The 19,216-nt window shown below is 39.9% G+C and overlaps 1 protein-coding gene across 1 annotated transcript in view; it reads left to right on the plus strand.

Annotated features, from left to right (window-relative positions):
• The first annotated feature begins 15,705 nt into the window (after positions 1 to 15,705).
• Positions 15,706 to 19,216, plus strand: part of C5H4orf17 (chromosome 5 C4orf17 homolog) — a 39,494-nt gene continuing 35,983 nt past the window's right edge. The window contains exons 1-2 of the mRNA XM_025386153.1: positions 15,706 to 15,971; positions 17,693 to 17,912. Coding sequence (XP_025241938.1) covers positions 17,780 to 17,912 — 133 coding nt within the window. The 5' untranslated portion in view covers positions 15,706 to 15,971; positions 17,693 to 17,779. The remainder of the gene's footprint in view (positions 15,972 to 17,692; positions 17,913 to 19,216) is intronic.

Below are 19,216 nucleotides of genomic sequence, written 5' to 3' on the forward strand. Positions count from 1 at the left end.
CAACCCAGAGAATTGCAGAGTCACTACCAATTGACATGATTGACTTGGAGTGGGGTAGCTGTGTTGTGGGCCCAAGCCAGGATCCTCTGCCTGGTGATAATAAAGGGGGAGAGGGGGATCATGAGGGAGACAGATTGGCCTCTTCTTCTTAGGGTAGCTGTGGCTTACTGGAGGTGTGGGTAAAGCCCACAGGATCTTTGTTCTTTCCCTAGCCTGTGGGCAGTGGGGGTAGTGGCAAAGAGGCTTTTGGTTGCCTCTGGGAGGTCCACCTCAGAGAAATGCAGAGTCACTCATGTGCCTGAGTGGCAGCTCTGCTAAGACTCCACATACCCTTTCATATCGATCTGAAAGCCCCAGAGTGAAGGGTAATGGAAGTAATGGAGGATTTTCTGAGCCTAGAGTTGCAGAGGTTCATGGGGTTAGTGTGGGTCCCTGGGAACTCTCACTCACCATTTCACCACAGTGGGGAGCATCCCTTGGTTCTGCACGACTCCCAGGTCAAAGGTTGTCCTGTCTTGCTCTTCTCCATTCTCTGTGGGTTGCATTGCTTTCTTGATGATTCCCAGTGTGTCCACCTGGATGATCCAATTGAAGAGCCAGTGTTGGCTCACCATTCTTTCTTCTCTCCATGAGAGTGGTGTACACTAGCTGCTCCCAGTCAGCCATCTTGGTGGGAATTTATTGTTGTCATTTTAAGATTACGTAGAGTTTAAGATGTGTATGAATGCCATGTTGACAGGAATGTACTGTGATGGTTAGTTTTATGTGTCACCTTGGCCAGGCTATAGTGCCCAGCTATTCAATTAAAGTAGGTGCTATGGTCTGAGCATGCCTTCCAAAGTATACATTTTGGAAACTTAATCCTCAATGCAATAGTACTGGGAAGTGAGACCTTTAAGAGGTGATTAGACCATGAAGGCTCTGCCCTCATGAATGGATTAATGCCATTATTGTGGATGTAGGTTAGTTACTATGGGGGTGGTCTCCTGACAAATTCAGCTCCCCTTTTCTCTGTTCTGTGCTTGCTTCTGCCTTCTACCTTTGGATGACCCTCATTAGATGCTGGCACCATGCTTTTTGACTTCCCAGCCTCCAGAACTGTGAGCCAAATAAACTTCTATTGTTTGTAAATTACCTAGTTGGTGGTATTCTATTATAGCAGCAGAAAATGGACTAAGACACAAGGTGTTGCTTTGAAAGTATTTTGTAGATGTGGTTTACATCTGCCATCAGTTGACTTTAAGTAAAGATTATCTTCAACAAAGTAGGTGGGACTCATCCACTCTGTTGAAAGGCCTTAAGAGTAAAACTGAGGTTTCCTTGGTAAAGTAATTCCACCTGCAGACCATAGCATTGGCTCCTGCTCTAGAGTTGCTAGCATGCCAGTCTGTCTTACATGTCTCTAACTTGCATAGTCAGATCCCATAATCATAAAGAATGCATAATAAAATTACAAACAATAGCTTCTTTATTAAGGATACTAATGTACTGCAGGAATTTTGTTAGAGTGATAAACAAACATTAACTGAGTTCATGCCAAGACCAGTTCTCCCATGTTGGGCGCCACCTGTCGAGACCAGCTTGGTTGGGGAGACCCTAACCCAGCAGTGCTAGAGGAATTAAAGAAACATACACAGAAATATAGAGGTATGGAGTAGGAAATCAGGGGTCTCACAGCCTTCAGAGCTGAGAGCCTTGAACAGAGATTTATCCATGTATTTATTGACAGCAAGCCAGTGATAAGCATTATTTCTATAGATTATAGATTAACTGAAAGTATTCGTGATGGGAAACAAAGTGATGGGCCGAAATAAAGGGATGGGCTCTGACTAGCTATCTGCAGCAGGAGCATGTCCTTAAGGCACAGATCACTCATGCTATTGTTTGTGGTTTAAGAAAGCCTTTAAGCAGTTTTCTGCCTTGGGTGGGCCAGGTGTTCCTTGCCCTCATTCTGGTAAACCCACAACCTTCCAGCGTGGGCGTCATGGCCATCATGAACATGTCACAGTGCTGCAGAGATTTTGTTTATGGCCAGCTGTGGGGCAAGTTTATGGCCAGATTTTGGGGGCTTATTCCCAACAAGTTCAGCCATGGAACCAAAGGTATTATTTAAGTAGAAAGTTTTAAGAGGCCATTCTATATGTTTTCACAGTGCTGGGGTATAGGTGCCTCATGGTCCAGCCTAGTCCTCAGATATGCAGTATGCACTATGTCTCTATTCGAATATCATGATCCCTGAGATGGGCAACTCAGCTCCTCAATAGAAATGGGTATGTTTGGTTCCCACACCGCAAGTGCCTTGCATTCAATAACTGGAAGGCATCAAAAGATAATGAATGATATTATCATGTGGGTTCATGTTAGTTTATGAGTAGGCTGATTAAACTACAGCAAGCTGCTATGATAAAATACATTATATTCACACAAATTGTACCACACAATGTAGGAGAATCTTATAATGTGGATTCTGTCTTTGATCTACAATGAAGATATACCTTAAGCAGTGAATAGGTTTGAAAGTCAGAACCACCCTTGAAATTCTTTTAAATCATTCATAAATTATAGTATTCAGATATTCAGTTTCTCAGTTTATTAAGAGCTAATTTTCTACCAGTTTTGAAACAGATTTTCTATTTCTTCATTTGAGCACAAAGATCATGAAGTTAACTTCTATTTATGATCATGTTACAAAAAACAATTATTGATCTTTAAACACTAGAATCAAGGAATGAAGCAAGAGGATTGCCCCATGGGAGCTGCAAGGTAACTGAGATCTGCTCAGTGAAAAACAGATTCATATCTCTCCTGTCACTCTCACTCTAAGGAAGATGTTCATTGAGCAGAAGGGCTGCCAAATTGCTCCATCTATCTATAGTGTCAGTTTTCTCATCCAGGTCCCTTTACTACTCACCCACACTCTCAACACCTGTAGTTAAAACTGATTGAATGCTCATATGTTACTCCCCTATGTCACACTACTAGTAAATGATAGGCAACCTCTGTCAAATATGATAAAAATGACCTAGAAGACATTTGGATTCAAAACTAACAGTAATCAACAGTGGGAAAGAGGCCAAGGGCTCCCTTTTAAAACTGCTCATACCTTTTTGATTCTTCTTTCCAAGTCCATAATCTATGTTCTATTCTTGTTCATAAGTGGTTATCAACTAAGCCTTCCCATACAGTAACTCATAATTAAAAGGATAACTAAAATGGTTTAAGGTTAAAGGGCTCCCAGCAGTGCTTACGTTTCCTTTCCTCTGATTTCATGTCTTTGCAGGGATCTGAATAAATATAAATTTGATATATGCTACTTGCGAACAGTTAATCTACTTCCTCCTTAGAAAAATATTTCATTCAAAAGAATCAACCAGTAGTAAATATTGTTATATACTAAGTACGAGTTTTCTCTGTGCTAGCCATTGAATATTATCTCTTTCAGTCTTCATGGAATCCTCATCCAACAGGTTTTATTTTCCTGTATATAGCGAAGATCTAACCCAAAGAGGGTTTACATAACTTTATAAGACCAGACATCTAATACAAAGCAGAGGCAGGATTCAAATTCAAGTTTGTCTAATTATAAGGTCCATGCTCTTAATCATTAACCATGCTTCCCTCACAGCTTTATTGTGCTCTGCAGCCAAGTCTGTTGAGTTGTTGTATCATCTGGCACCTCTAATCAAATTCTTCATGTCATAGTAACATCAAACTTTGCATATTGCTTTATCATTTGCAGAGCACTATTACATCCATTATTGATTTGGCTGATACTTTAAATCAATCTGCAGGAATCTGAACAACAACTACTCCCTGTGTGGAACAGAGACTGGGAATAAAATATGAGTGTTAGTTCAATAAGCCTTAGTTGGAATTTCAACTCTGACAAGGTTTTTGTCACCTTGTATAAGTCCCTGGATTTGTCTAGGTCATAGATGTCTTGTATGTAAGCTAGTATGTTAAATAAAATGATATGTATATTTTATGTACTTGGTTTTGTCATTGCCAATAGTAATATTAAGGAAACATTTAAGTGAGCAGATATACTTCTACTGCAGTTTCCTATTCCAAAGAGCAGATAACATGCAAATTTATCACAGCAATTTTACTACTAGGTATCTGCCCAAGAGAAATGAAAACATACTTTCCACACAAAAATTGGCACAAAAATGCTCATAACACTTTTATTAATCATAATAAAAAACTGGAAACAATTCAAATATTCATCAACTGGTATATGAATGAACAAATTGTGGTGTATCCCAACAATGGAATACTAACCAGCAATAAAAGGGAGATAACTACAATATAATCAGCATCACAGATGAATCTCCAAAATATTATGCAAAATATAAGAAGCCATATCCAAAAGTTACAAACCATTTGTATAATATTCTCAAAATGTAAAATCATATGAACAGAAGAGATTAGCGGTTGTCCTTGTTGGTTAGGGCTACTATAACAAAATGCCATAAATGGAGTAGTTTATAAACAACAGAAATTAATTTCTCACAGTTCTGGAGGCTGGGAAGTCTAAGATCAAGGTGCTAGCAGATTCATTGTGTAGCGAGGGCTTACTTTCTGCTTCATAGTTGATGTCTTCTTGCTGTACCTTCACATGATGGAAGAGACAAGGGATGTCTCCGGGGTTTTTTATAAGGGGACTAATCCATTTATGTTTTAATCACCTTCCAAAGGCCCCTTTTAATGTGATCACCTTGGGGGTTAGAATTTCAACATACGAATGTTAAAGGAGCACAAACATTCAGTCCTAGCAGTGGTTGCATGGTCATAGACATGAGGGAAGGGAACTTACTGCCAAGGAAAGGGAGGGAACTATGCATTAAAGGACACATTCTATATCTTGATTGTAGTGGTATTATATGACTGAATACATTTGTCAAAACTCATTATTCAACTGTGCACTTGTAAAAAGATGAGTTTTATAGGCAAATTATATTTCAAATAAGTAAAACCTGTAAATCTATAATTCACAATTAGATACCACTAATCACCACCTAAACTGTCTAAAATTTAAAAAGACTTATAATACCAATTGTTTGTAAGGATATGGAAAAACTGGAATCCTCTTACACCACTAACAGGAACATCAATTGATACTACTGGATTGAAAAACTTTTGGCCTTATCTACTAAATTGAAGATACACAACCTATGACTTAGCAATCCATTTCTAAATATGTGTCCACTTAAAATGCATGCACAAACATTTTCATAGAAATATTATTCATAACAGCCAAATTTATACACAATCCAAATGTCCATCAACATGAGAATGGATAAATACACAAATTATGGTATATTCTATAATGGGATACTATGCAGAAATTAAAATCAACTAAAACTGCCCCCAACAGCAGGGGTAAATTTTACAAATAAAGCTAAAGAAGTCAGACACAATACAATAAGAAAAAGAGGAGAAGCATTTAAGGATCCCACCCACTGTATTCTGTCTGGCCACAATATAATTGGAAGAGGCACTTTCTAACCTCTCCCACAAGATTAGATTAGATATCTCTCAATATCTACTTCAACTCTTCCTACTTTGTCAAACTTGGTTTTAGATGTAAGCACATTTTCTTGGTCTATCCCAAAACCCAAACTGGCTACAGCATTCCACACATTTTCCCTTTAATTTGGTCTTATTCACTGTGCTCTGACCTAAACTCAGGTGCCTAGGTTCCCTTCCCAAACCTGCAGCCCCCACAGAGCCTATTGACTTCCTTCTACAGACTATGGGGGGAAAAGTTTATAATATTTGTAGTGGCCCCGTGTTGAGCAGGCTATGTGCTAAGAACTTTACAAACGCTGGCTTCTCTGCAGCCAATGCAATGAAATAGGTCCTCTCAGATCCTTCTTTTCCTGATAATAAAATAGATGCAGAGTGGCCAAGTGCTGAAGTCAAAGGTCACATGTAACTGGCAGAATCAAAGCTCCAATGTCTCACTCTGATGGCCCTGCTCTTTACTGTATAGGATTCTTAGCAGGAGGAGAAAGCTGTAAGTCACAAAAAACCCTGCACTACTCTCGGGAGGTACTCTCAGAGCTGTATTCAGACAGCATCGTCAATTCTCTCCACCACAGCAGAATCTGGACGCATGGGTCTGGCAGCAATTCACTGTCCACTTGTCACCGGTAAGAGCACTGGATTTGGAATCTGGTAAAGCTCAGTTTAATGCATTTGCTATAAGGGCAAATTACTTCACCTCTTTGAGTGCCAGTTTTCTAATCTCTACAATGTAGATAATAGGTGCTTCATAAGATATTTTAAAAAGTAGATGTTATGATGGAGGTAAAAGGTTTCATACAGATTAAGCACCATGAGTGACAACTATTTGCTGTGGGTTCCATTTCTATCCCCTCTGAGGCAACAGTCTAAGGGGCACACTGATCTAACAACCACATCTACACTCTCCTTGCTTTCTCTCTTTTTGTCCACTAACTGACTCTTCCAGATCTCAGTCTCTGCTCTACCTTTATTTCTGTCATTGTCACTTCTTTTTCTTTCTCTTCCATTCTTTTATTAAGGCCTTTCCCTTTCTTCTTGTTTCAAAATTGACCCACTCCCACTGCCCTGTCTATCTCAGAATTCCCCCATCTTTCTCCTTTTATCAGAGTCTTTTTTAGGACATTCCCTTTTCAGGACCTCAACTAACTGACATGCAGTATGTGCGGTACTGCTGTGTGTAGATCACAGCAAGGAATACGAAGGTGTGTAAGACACAGGACCTGGTATTGAGAGGCTCACTATCTGGTGTAAGAAAGAATACACGCACTACACACACCAGCCTGTGTCAGCCTGCCCTGTCCACTCCTAGGGTGCAGTGCCCTCCTCAAGCAATCCCCTCTCTCCTTTCACCTAGTTATCCAGGTTTAATGCCATTTTCCCCAGCCTTTTCCCATTGTGTCAGATGACTACTCAAAACCAATTGGTCCTACGTCTCAACAAGTCTTTGTCCTTTCCAAGATCTTAACTAGCTAATCCAATGAGCTAATTTTCCATAGTGTGCTCAAGATAGAGGGTTAAATGTGAGGACCCAGGTTCTTTTGTATTTGTCTGTGATTTTTAAAAAAAATTCCCCCTTGAGGATGTTACTTTAATGTTTTTAGTTTATGGTAACCTAGTTCAGCTCTGGGTGCTTTCAAGGGTGGAGACTCTAAACGAGTTCCTTGGTTATATAGAGTCTTTGTATGGTGGCTTTTCAGATGCTGGTTGTAGTAGTAATGTGCTTAGTTTGTGTGCAGGTTCACTGTGTCCTGTGTGGTTGGAATGGCAGAGGTCTCTTGAAGCTTATCTCATCCTCCAGTGGTAGGTACTTTGTTTATTTATGTTCCCCCAGCATTTTATTTACTGGGTTGAAAAGTTCGGGCTTCAGGCCAGGAGGGGAGGTATCCATGGGTTAAAACCAGCTGTGGTTAACGCAGGTTGGCAAACCCAATACCCAATCGTGGGCAGAGGTCCTAGCCTTGATAGAGACAGCTGGGGGAGCTCTTTGTGAAATGCACTAAGGTCTTTTCAGGGGAAGGGACAGAGCCACCTCAGCTCCCCTTTCAGTTCAGCAGGAAGGCAATCCACCTGGCAGTCACACTCCTGATGCAGTGTCATGGCTATTCAGAGCAGGCAGGCACCTCTTTTCATTTGCAAGAATGCTGATGTTCCATGTAGAGAGGGAGTGTGACTCTAGCCCTCATGCAAGCCTGCACCTGGAAGGCACTGCTCTTGTGAGGTTGCAGACACCCTGAACTGTTCCAGAAAGGCCGTCTACAGACACATCCATGCCAAGCTCCTGTGGGAGGAGCCCCAGCTGTATCTGCAGTAGTGGATGAGGGGGAAAAGAAGTCCCATTCTCCAAGACCCTTCAGGAGCACCAGGACTGCCTCATTGCTGGAGTGGAGCTGCAGATTTTCTCCACCGAGACCAGCACTGCACTTCTGCCTCTGCTGAAAGAAACTTCCCACAAGTAGAAAATTCTAGAACTTAAGGCCTACCATCTGGATTTTTTTTTTTTTTTTTTGTCCTAAGAGGTGCTCCCTTGATGTGGTGCACTTCCTCTTCCCCTAGGAGTGGGAGTCCCTTAGAGCCAGACTACTATGAATGTTGCTGCTCTTCTGGGTCTAGCTGCCCAGTGGGGCTGCCACACTCCAGAGCAGTGTTGGGGAATGTCTGTAAGGGGTCCAGTGATGTGATCTGTATTCAGGGTGCCCAGCAGTGGGTATCAGCGCCAGCTCTGAAAAGGGTGGCAGCGGAGTGACATAGAGTTTGTGAGATTCCTTGAATACAAGTTGCCTTACTGTATTGTTGGCTTTCTCAAATGTCAGTTGTATTAGTAAGGAACTGGTCACGTGGACAGACTCAGGACCTCTTGGTTAGCCAGGATGATACAGGCAATGGTGATAGCTGAGGTCACACACAAATTTTCTCCATCCTGCACACTGTCATTGTGCCTGTAGAGACTGTAATGAACTGCGGCACTTGGCCTCCAGCCAGGAGGTGGCGCTTGTAAAGAAGCACCAGCTGCAGTGGTAGCAGAGGGATTTGTGTTTGCCTTATGTTATCCAGAAGATGTACTCTGGTGACTTAGGAAATGGATGGAGCCACACAGAACCCACAAAGGTTTTTGTCCTTTATGTTAAGCTGCCAGGGTAGTTAGAAGGGCAAAGGCAGGTGGGAGCTGGGTCATGCAAGTCTGCGCTCTGCCCTCCACATGTGAGCAAAAGCAGTGGTCCCATTGGTGACTGCAGAGCAGTTCTCTAGCCACCAGAGTAATGTTCCAGGGAAGAGCACAGTTGCCTCTACTGTACAGAAGACTCCACATGGAGACTGGAGAGTAGAAGGTGGCCATAAGCTCCACCCAGCTCCCACTCACTAGGCAAGGCCAGTCTCATACTTGCAGCATTCCACTAGCAGCAGCCTGCTAGGTTCCACATAGACTGTGCTCAGAACTCAAAACTGCCCCAGGTCATATTTCTTCCCCCAAGGAGACAGCAACCATGGTTTTTAGGCCATGCCTCTCCTTGTTTGCCTGTGAAGCAGGGGCGCCCAGCTCCTGTGCTTGTAGCTGCAGCACACTTCCCACACTTCCCACTCAAACCTCAGTTCTGGCCAAGGGGGTTTGTCTCCACTGAAGATCATATCATGAATCGCAGTTGGGAGCTTCTTTCTACCTGTGACCGCCACCTGAGTTAGCTGGTAGATTTCTGCAAGATAACCTGTGAGGTACGATCAGGAATGGCTTCCCTCCACCCCTGCTGGAGACTGAAAATGAATATAAAGCCTGTCCTAATGCCAATTCTTCTCATATACTCCCCACCACTCACTAAGTCAGCTCCAGCACTGGGTAGAGTTAAGACCTTTCTCCATGACCTGGATTGCCAGGTTTCCCAGTGGGAGTGTATGTTCCAGAGGTAGTCTATCCCCTTCTCACATTCTGGGGACTTACAGTTTTCTAGTTGGCTCACAGTGTAAGCTACAGCCCAATGCTTTCAATAGTCTGTGACTTTCAATTTTCTTATGACGTTCTCGTGTTTGCTTCTTGGAAGAAAGTTCATGTGTGAATCTCTACACACTATTTTGTCTTTCCAAGTGGGAGAGGCAAGCTAACAATGCCTCCAATCTGATATCTTGGGGAAAAATAACAAACTCCCCTAGCACTTGGAATATATCATTCCACTCCTTCCTAGTCTGCAAGTTTCTCCTGGAAAATCTGCTGATGGGCTTATGGAGGCTGCATTGTACATCATGAGTCACTTTTCTTTTGCTGCCTTCAGTATTCTCTTTCACGTTTGAAAATTTGATTATATTGTGTCTTGGTGTGGATTTGCTTAGGTTTATACTGTTTGGGATCTTTTGAACTTCATTAGTCTGGGTGACAATTTCCCTCTCCAGATTTAGAAGTTTTCAACCAACCTTCCTTCTTTGTTTTTCTACTTTCTTTCTCCATTCCGTTTCCTTCCTTCCTTCCTTCCTTCCTTCCTTCCTTCCTTCCTTCCTTCTTTCCTTCCTTCTTTCTCTTTTCTTTCTTTCTTTTTCTCTTTTTCTTTCTTTCTTTCTTTCCTTTCTTCTTTCTTTCTCTCTCTTTTTTCTCTCTTTCTCTTTCCCTCCCTCCCTCCCTTCCTCTTTTTTCTTTCTTTCTTTCTTTTTTCTCTTTCTCTCTCTTTCTTTCTTTCTCTATCTTTTTCTTTTTCTTTCTTTCTCTTTCTCTCCCTTCCCTTCTCTTCTTCCTTCCCTCCCTCCCTCCCTCCTTTCTTTCCTTCCTTCCTTCCTTCCTTCCTTCCTTCCTTCCTTCCTTCCTTCTTTCCTTTTCTTCCTTCTTTCTTGATGAGATCTTGCTATGTTAACTAGACTGGAGTGCAGTGGCTCTTCACAGACATAATCATAGCACACTACAATGGCTCTAGCCATTCTCCTGTCTCAACCTCCTTTGTAGCTGGGACTAGAGGCATCCACTGCCACACCTGGCTCAATCATTATTTCTTTAAATAAGCTTTCTGTCTCTTTCTTTTTCACTTCTCCTTCTGGGACATTCATAATTCATATATTAATTTGCTTGATGGTGTTCCATAAATCCCTTTGTCTTTCTTCACTCTTTTTCATTCTTTTTACCTTTGTTCCTATGACTGGATACTTTTTACAATTTTTTATTTTTTTGAAAAGGGGTCTTACTCTGTTACCCAGGCTGGAGTACAGTGACACAATCTTGGCTCACTGCAGCCTCTACCTCTCAGGTTTAAGCAATTCTCCCACCTCCTTCCCACCCAGGAGCTGGGATCACAGAGGCACCACCATGCCTGGCTAATTTTTTGTATTTTTGGTAGAGACAGGATTTCACCATGTTGCCGAGGATGATCTCAAACTCCTGAACTCAGGAGATCCACCTGCCTCAACCTTCCAAAGTGCTGGGGTTACAGGTATGAGCCACCATGCTCAGCCTGACTGGATAATTTTAAATGACATGTATTCAAAATTTAATTCAAAAATTACTGAGCTTGATCTAGTCTGCTGTTTAGTCCCTCTAGTAAAATTTTCAGTTCAATTTTTATATTCTTTATCTTTAGAATTTCTGTTTGGCTCTTTTTTATAGTTTTTGATATTCTCATTTTGTTTATGTTTTATTTTTATGATTTCATTTAGTTGTTTATCTGCATTGCCATATATAACTCATTGAGTTTTTATGAAATGAGAATTTTGAATTGTCAGGCAATTCACACATCTCTCTTTTCTTAAGACCAGTTGCTAGTGCTTTTCTTTCTTCTTTGTTTGTGTCATAGTTGTCCCACTCATTGTATTTCTTGTAGCTTTGTGTCTGTATATTTGAAACAATGTCCACCTCTCCCATTCGTTAGGCCTGAGTTCAACATGGAAAGCCCTTCACCAATCAGCCTAGCTAGAGATTTTGGGAGCCTCTCATTTTTTTTCTAGGGATATGTATACTTCACTTCCCTCCTTCCCTCCTGGGGAAGAGGTTTAAGGGTTATGTATCTTTTCCCAATCTTGCAGAATTGTGCCAGCTGCGGTGAACTACTCACCTCTTTTCTTTATTCTTGACTTCCCCTAGGAATTTAAACTATTCTGATTCTCTAAGTGTTCTGAGCGAGGCAGGGCAGAAAGAAGTCCCTTGGGCACTGGGCCAAAATGCCAGGAATGATGAATATATGCTGCACTCTCTTTTTACTCCTAAATGGAGCATCCACAAGCTGAGGCAATTTCTCCCAGCGTAGAGCTGTGCCAAATTGGGGGAGGGGCTGATGGTAAAGTAAATTGCTCTTCCAACTCATTTCATGCTCTTCTGGGTAACAGAGTGTGGCCGATATCAGTATTTTTGCTCATCAGGGGGTACTTCTTAACTGCAATCTGAAATATGTATAAAGGTATTTTGCTCTGCATATCATTGTTAACTTATCATTGTTAAGTATTTCGTTGTTTCTGTAGGGAGATAAGGGCTTAGAACTTCCTGTTCCATCATCTTTTGATATCAAGGAATTACAAATTTCAAAGGCAGTTTTGTTGTATTTTTATTTTTTTGTGTCTGAAAATAATATTCTTCTACCTCACAGAAGAAAACAAAATCAAATCATAGTGACAGAAGAGACTCTAGAGATAATCTTAATCCATCTAATTACATAATTCCTGAGAAGAACAGAAAAGTCAATGTTATCAGCCAGAGAATGTTATAAGCCACAGGGACGCCTATGCCTGCCAAAGGAGGCTCTAAGATGATCATATGGGGTTGGCTATGACTGGACAATAACAAGGTAAGTAACTGGGCTTAGGAGTTTTGCTACAGTGCTCTTCTAACAAGAAACTATATTTTCTTTTTTAAAAATTTTATGTAGTGACAGGGTCTTGCTATGTTGCTCAGGTTAGTCTTGAACTCCTGGCTTCAAACAATCCTCCCACCTCACTTTTCCAAAACACTGAGATTACAGGTATAAGTCACCATGCCTGGTCTGAAGCTTTATATTTTCTACCTATCCAATGTGAACCCAGATTTTAACCCATGAAGAGAACTCTAAGGGTGTATTCACCTTTTTTGAAGAGCTTCTTTTTAATTCTTTTGAAGTTTTCAGTTACTCATATTCTTAGAGGAAGGCATGACTAACAGGAAGTCTTTGGAAAAGGCTGGGTGAGAACTGTCAAAAGGCCGCAATTAAGGTATGTGCTGTGGCTTGGGTCTTCTTTTGAGGTCTTCTCCCAAACTCTCATGGTTGTTTGCAGGTTCATTTCCTCCCAGCTTTAGAACTCGTAATACCTTGCTTCTTTAAGGTCAGCAAGGGAGCATCTCTGATAGTGGGGAAGGCCTAAATCTTATTTTAAAGGGCTTATCTGATTAGGTTGGGACAGGCCAAAATAATTTTCTTTTGATTTACAGAGATTAATAAACTCAAAGTAATTCTGATTAGGGACTTCATACCTGTAAAATCTCTTCATCCTTGCCAGAAAATGCAACCTAATTGCAGGAGTGATATTCATCATATTAATAGGTCTACCCACACTCAAGAGAAGGCAATAACACAGAGTATGTACACCATGCGGGGGAGGTCTTGGTGGCCATTGTAGAATTCTTTCTATGACACTTATGTCAGCATTTTTGTTGTGCTCTGCAGATCACAGAGTGAAAAGTACTGTTTTCTGTGATTGTAGATATTTGTTACAAATTCAAAACTGAATCATATGCTTTCAAAATTGATAGAACAGAATATAGGTGGTCAAGGTACCAGATGAAATTAAATTTTATTCTTCCATTATGTTAAATTAGCATCTTTTCCTTTCAGAAATCACTTACATTGCTTTCTCATATGTTAATCAGACACCTGTGACATTTTTGTAGTAAATGCAAAGTGAGAAAGATTTTAGGTGATCAAAGTGAATAGGCCTAACTAGTTCACAGCTCTGAGATGTGGCCACACTGAATATTCATGGAAAGAACAGACCTTACAGAGTATCCTGCATATTTACACTTGTATCAGTCAGCTTGTGCTGCCATTACAGAGTACAATAGACTGAGTGGCTTCAACAACAGAAATTTATACGTTCAAAGTTCTGGAGGCTGAAAATCCAAGATCAAGGTACTGGCAGGCTTAGTTTTTGGTGAAGCCTTGTCTTAGTCAATTTGGGCTGCTATAACAAAATACCCTAGACTGGGTGGCTTAGAAACAATAGAAACTTATTTCTTACAGTTATGGAAGCTGGTAAGCTAAGATCAAGGCACTGGCAGATTGAATGTCTGGTGAGGGGCCACTTTCTGGTGATAGATGTCCCCTTCTTGCTTTGTCCTAACATGGCCAGCTCATGCAAGGAGACAGAGAGGGCTCTGGTGTCTCTTTCTTTTCATATAAGGACACCAGTCCTATAAGCTTAGGGTCCAACCATTATAACCTTATTTAACCTTAATCATCTCCTTGAGGGCCCCATCTGTAAATACAGTCACATTGGGAGTTAGAGATTAAGATATGAATTTGTTGGGGGACACAACTCAGTCCATAACAATTTTCAAAATATCTGTGGGCAATGAACAACCTGTGGATTTCCTGCTTATCATGACCCCCAGATAATGTTTAAAAATCACTAATTACCATTCATAAATATATGCACATATTCCAAAAAAAACCTCTCCATCTATTTTAATTGCTAAAATAATAGAGTATCCAAGGCAACAAGGACACCTGTGCTACCGTGAGAAGTGTAGCAGAGCAACCCCTGTCTTTTTTATTCTGACAGAATTAATGCAAACAACCCAGTTGAATCATTTTTTTTTCCTAGTAATGAGACAAGAAAATTCCCCATGGGGCTTCATAAACAGAAAATAACATAGTTACATAGCCAAGTACATGTTGATCTCTAGTGGCCCTCTCTAAGGGAAAGCACAGCACACAGAGTGTAGACTTCTCCTACACAGAATTAGGTATTAATGTAAGGATCTGTGGTTGAGATTGCTTTTTATAACCTAATATACACTTTCTCCCTCTCTTGTTAGAGCCCCTGTTTTAGAATGGGATGTCAGTGTGCCTTGTTAAGAAATTACATTTTCTATCCTTCCTTGTGGCTATAAGTGGTCAATGCAACCTAGATTATTGTCTGAGACTCATGAGAAGGCTCTTACAAAGAGAGCAGATAGCTAGCATGTGCCCTTCTCAGCCCTTACCTCTCCAACCTTCCTCTTGTTTCCTGCTTGGAGCACAGATTTGATATGTGCAAATATAGCATCCATCTTGGATGACTGGAACTTCAGGAACCATCTTGAATAAGGGATAATTTCAAAAATGGAAGCCAAATATTAAGAAAGATGGACCTAAAACACAGATGAAGCCGAGGTCCATAATGATGCTTCATAAAGCTTCCATAGCAACCCTAGACGGTTGAACTCTTTCATGTGAGGAAGAAATACATGTTTTCTATCTTACTTAAAACACGATTTCTGCTCTCTGTTATTAGCTGTGTAAAAAAGTTTCTCAACTGATACAAAGTGAAAACTAAAAATCTCAAAATATAAAAATTACCTTAGAAAGTCAATTAGATCTCCCATAAAATCCCCCATAAGCTACAGTAAAACAGGGAGGCATAGGGCATAAGAATGGGTTATAGGTAAAGGCAGTTAAGCCTTTAATTCTTGAGCCAGTCAAGAAAACAGACCAATTAGGCTCTATCCTTGCATTGTTTTAAGCTAGTATTTGCCTTTCAGAAATTGTCTATATTGCTTTCAGAGATTGTAATTCAGAAATTCAAAATCATGTGTATTCTGAAAAGTCTTGTGAAGCACCACATGTACATGCGTGTATGTTTCTCTATGACTTCTCATTAACATTTCAATATTTTTTCATGGCTGTTGAACAGGTCATTAGCACAGACATCCTGACTACCAGAGCAGTGTATTCCATTCACAATTATTAGAAACTCCTTAAAAGCATGTATACCTTCTCCCCGTTGGTTTTGGATTAAGCTAAGTTTGGTTATATCATAACTGTTCTTTAAGCAGAATTGTGGGAAAAATTATAAATTTGATTTATATTGCTCTTTGTTTTATTTTTCTTCTTTTTCTTTATCTTGCATTGGATTTAACTCTATTATATGTTCAAAATTGAGCAAAGCCATTTGTGGCCACATGGTTTTGTCAAGTGAGTAACTGGAGGTCTGAGAATAGTAGGTGAGAGGTTCTAGAACTCAGATTTTTCTAAGGAATGTTACCATGTTACTAAGCTATGTAACATATCTTGACAACCAGGGAGCCACATAGGCTCCTTGGAGAAAGAGTGTGAGAAACTGGATGAAGACAGCTGTATTATTTTGGAAGCGTTCGAGATTGGTCTGTCTCTACCAACTAAAAACTTCTAGCTTAAGTGCAGAGATTTAAGGAGATTAACAAAAACTCAGTCTAGACATATTACAAGGCTGGGAGGGTATCAACAGACTTGAGTTCCTGTAAGCAAGTCACCTGCTTTTAATACTGTCCTCAGGTATAATTTTAAAATCATCATTAGAATAATGTTCTAAAATTTTAGGTATGATTTAGTTAATAGTCTTCAAGTTCATTCTTTTTTCAAGAGTATGTAAAAGCCAAATAAGTCTCTTTTAAGAAAATGAAATACACATTGTTTTCTTGTTGACTTTTTTTTCAAAATTTAAAGTGGATCACCACCCTTTAATCTAAGAGAATTGATGTGGGACAGAGATATATAGATTAACTGAATAATATCAGCTAACATTTAAGTCAATTTCATCAGGTTATAGATAAACAGACTGAAATCTAGGCAATAAAACAATTAATCTGTGGTCACTTTGCTGGTTAGTGGCGAATCTGGGACCATGAATCCTATCTTTAAATTTCTGGTTTAATGTCTTTTTCACTCTCCAAATTGCCTGCTGTACTCCTTTCCCCTCAATACAAGTAAAAAGCAAATTTACTGGCTCAATTGTACAAAAGGCCCCACACCAAAAGAATGAGTAAGTCTAAAGTGTGATTTAAACAAAGAGGTCAGAACTAGCTCCTCACTATGATATTCACAAAGAGCAACATGAAAATACACTTTTTATTGCTAGATAGATATTTTCTGGATTTAATATCTACATATATTTTACCCAACCTAGGATAATTTTAGTATTTATGTATATCAAACTGAAGTTCCTGAAAACCAGTTGTTCTGTGGCAACAAGGCTGGGAATTTATACACCATACACTCTAAGTATATAGCATGAAGCGCTTAAACATAGATTGCTTTGGTCTAAAAAGACAGTCAATGATCTAAAAGCATCCATCCCAACAAAATCCTGAGATCAATTTCTAGAACATGAACATGTTTTAAACTCTGCAAATTACTCTAACCCAAAAAATCTCTGCCATGGTTATAAATAAAACATGTATTTCCCAATTCTGCTACAATGAATAAGATTTCCATGTAAGATAGAAAAAATGCAACAGGCACCAGAAAATCATCCTTCTTAGATTTCAAAATCGTATACTATTTTCAAGAAAGTTTAAATAATGACTTTCTATGTTCTTAATCCAGAAAAGTTTTTTCTCACATGGTTGTGAATTCACCAAGATACATAACATTATCTTTAATCTCCCAGGTCTATGACACCGTAGGTGTCTAAAAATGTTAACTGTTACTCAGTATTGCAAACAACAATATGGCAAAGGTTCTCTGGTTTATCATCTCTAGATATATCACTCTTTTGGACTTTTTTCCTCCTTTAGGTTTTACCATTCTCTGAGAAGATGATACACATTTTAAGATGCTGGGTTTTATAAGTACAATATGAAGAGTCTTTACTTAAAATTAATTCAATGTAAAGTGCATTTGTGAGTATTGTATTTAAAAGTCATCATTTAAATTTACTGTATCAAAATTGATAATCATGTAATACATTTTTTGTTGGTAAGCCAACAAAGTGAGCTCAAATGAAATTTAAAACAGAATATACCTATGCTTTTTATAAATATAATATAAATATTTCAAAATCAAACACTTTGATTTTCCTTTAGGTAAATTTTTTATGATCCACCCATGCCTATGCTTTTCAACGTTTACAAAAATTTGGTCTGAAAACAAAATAGCCTCACATTGCTGTAACATTAGAAACAATTTAGTTCAAGCAAAGAAGATGAAGAAATGTTTGATATATAAGAAAATGACAAGAAACTCTTGTCAGAATATTTGTCATTTTGTGATTTCAGGGTCTGAGCACATCTGGAAGTGAGGTCAATCAAGTTAGACCCCAAAAACTTTTGTGACAACAGTGGGGAGGGGAAAATAAACACACCATGAACATGAACCTCAATCCCCCAACATCTGCTCTTCAGATCGAAGGCAAAGGCAGCCATATTATGGCTAGAAATGTAAGCTGCTTTCTAGTCAGACACACCCCTCATCCCAGAAGAGTCTGCCACATCAAAGGTAAGGTGACTTAAGGTCCTAGTATGTGTCTCTATCCTCTACACTTGGGCTATTTGCTAATTCTGGCAGGTAAACACAAGGCTGCTATTCAAAATATTTAACCACTGGAGAGGTATGGGCATTGACTGTTGGGACTAGGTGCCAGCACTGGAGTGACAGCAGGGGCCTGGAGTCCCTCTCTGTGTCATACAGTAACACTTAAATTGCTTGATTGTTAGGATAGGGACGTGGAGAGGGGCCAAAGTGGAGGACCACTCAGGGAGCTCAGGGCAGCCTTGACCCATTGATATAAAAATATTTCAGTATTTTAACAATCCACACATCCATGCTAACATCTACATGATAAATATCATTCCTAAGGAAGCATATGTTTTACTCCTGCTTCCTTCCCTTCTGTCTTGTCTTTTCTCCCTCCCTCCTTGCCTCCTGACCTCATTCCCTCTCTCCCCTCCTCCCTTTCTTCTCTTTCCTTCCTCTCTTCTTTCCTACCTTTTACTTTAACTTTATACAATAGAATTACTCAAAATTAGACATTAATAACAGCATTTCCCTTTTGAGGGAGGCAGTTAAATTGAGCTTGGATTGAAGAATTTTAAAAGTATACAGTTTTTAAACACATCTTGCATTCTGAGATGTTTTGAGAGGTACGAAGAGAAAAGGTTCTGATGTTTTGAGGGGTACATTTCTCAAGGTTATTAAATATATGGAAAATAAGCAGAATTGTTTGGACTTCACAGGGTGAACCAGCCAATTCACCTAGGATGCGGTGACTGTGTGATACCACTCCCAACAAAGTAGCATATCAATATTGGCTATTGGGTATAATCTAAATAGACCCTTACACTTATCCCTGAGATTCTTATCCCCAAGAGAAATGCTGCCATAGTGAGCCCCAGCAGATGGAAATGTGTCATATTCCTGAGGTGACAGAAAAAGTGACATTAAAAACCAATGTCATTTGGCTTAGGCAAATAATTCATGACTAACACCACAAAAGCAAATGCAACAAAAACAAAAATAAACAAATAAATTGGACCTAATTTTTTTTTTTTTTCTTTGAGACGGAGTCTTGCTCTGTGCCCCAGGCTGGAGTGCAGTGGCACAATCTCGACTCACTGCAAGCTCCACCTCCCGGGTTTACGCCATTCTCCTGCCTCAGCCTCCCGAGTAGCTGGGACTACAGGCGCCCGCCACCTCGCCCGGCTAATTTTCTTGTATTTTTAGTAGAGACGGGGTTTCACCGTGTTAGCCAGGATGGTCTCGATCTGCTGACCTCGTGATCCGCCCGTCTCGGCCTCCCAAAG

The sequence above is a fragment of the Theropithecus gelada genome, chromosome 5 (genome assembly GCF_003255815.1).
Source record: "Theropithecus gelada isolate Dixy chromosome 5, Tgel_1.0, whole genome shotgun sequence".
Lineage (NCBI taxonomy): Eukaryota > Metazoa > Chordata > Mammalia > Primates > Cercopithecidae > Theropithecus > Theropithecus gelada.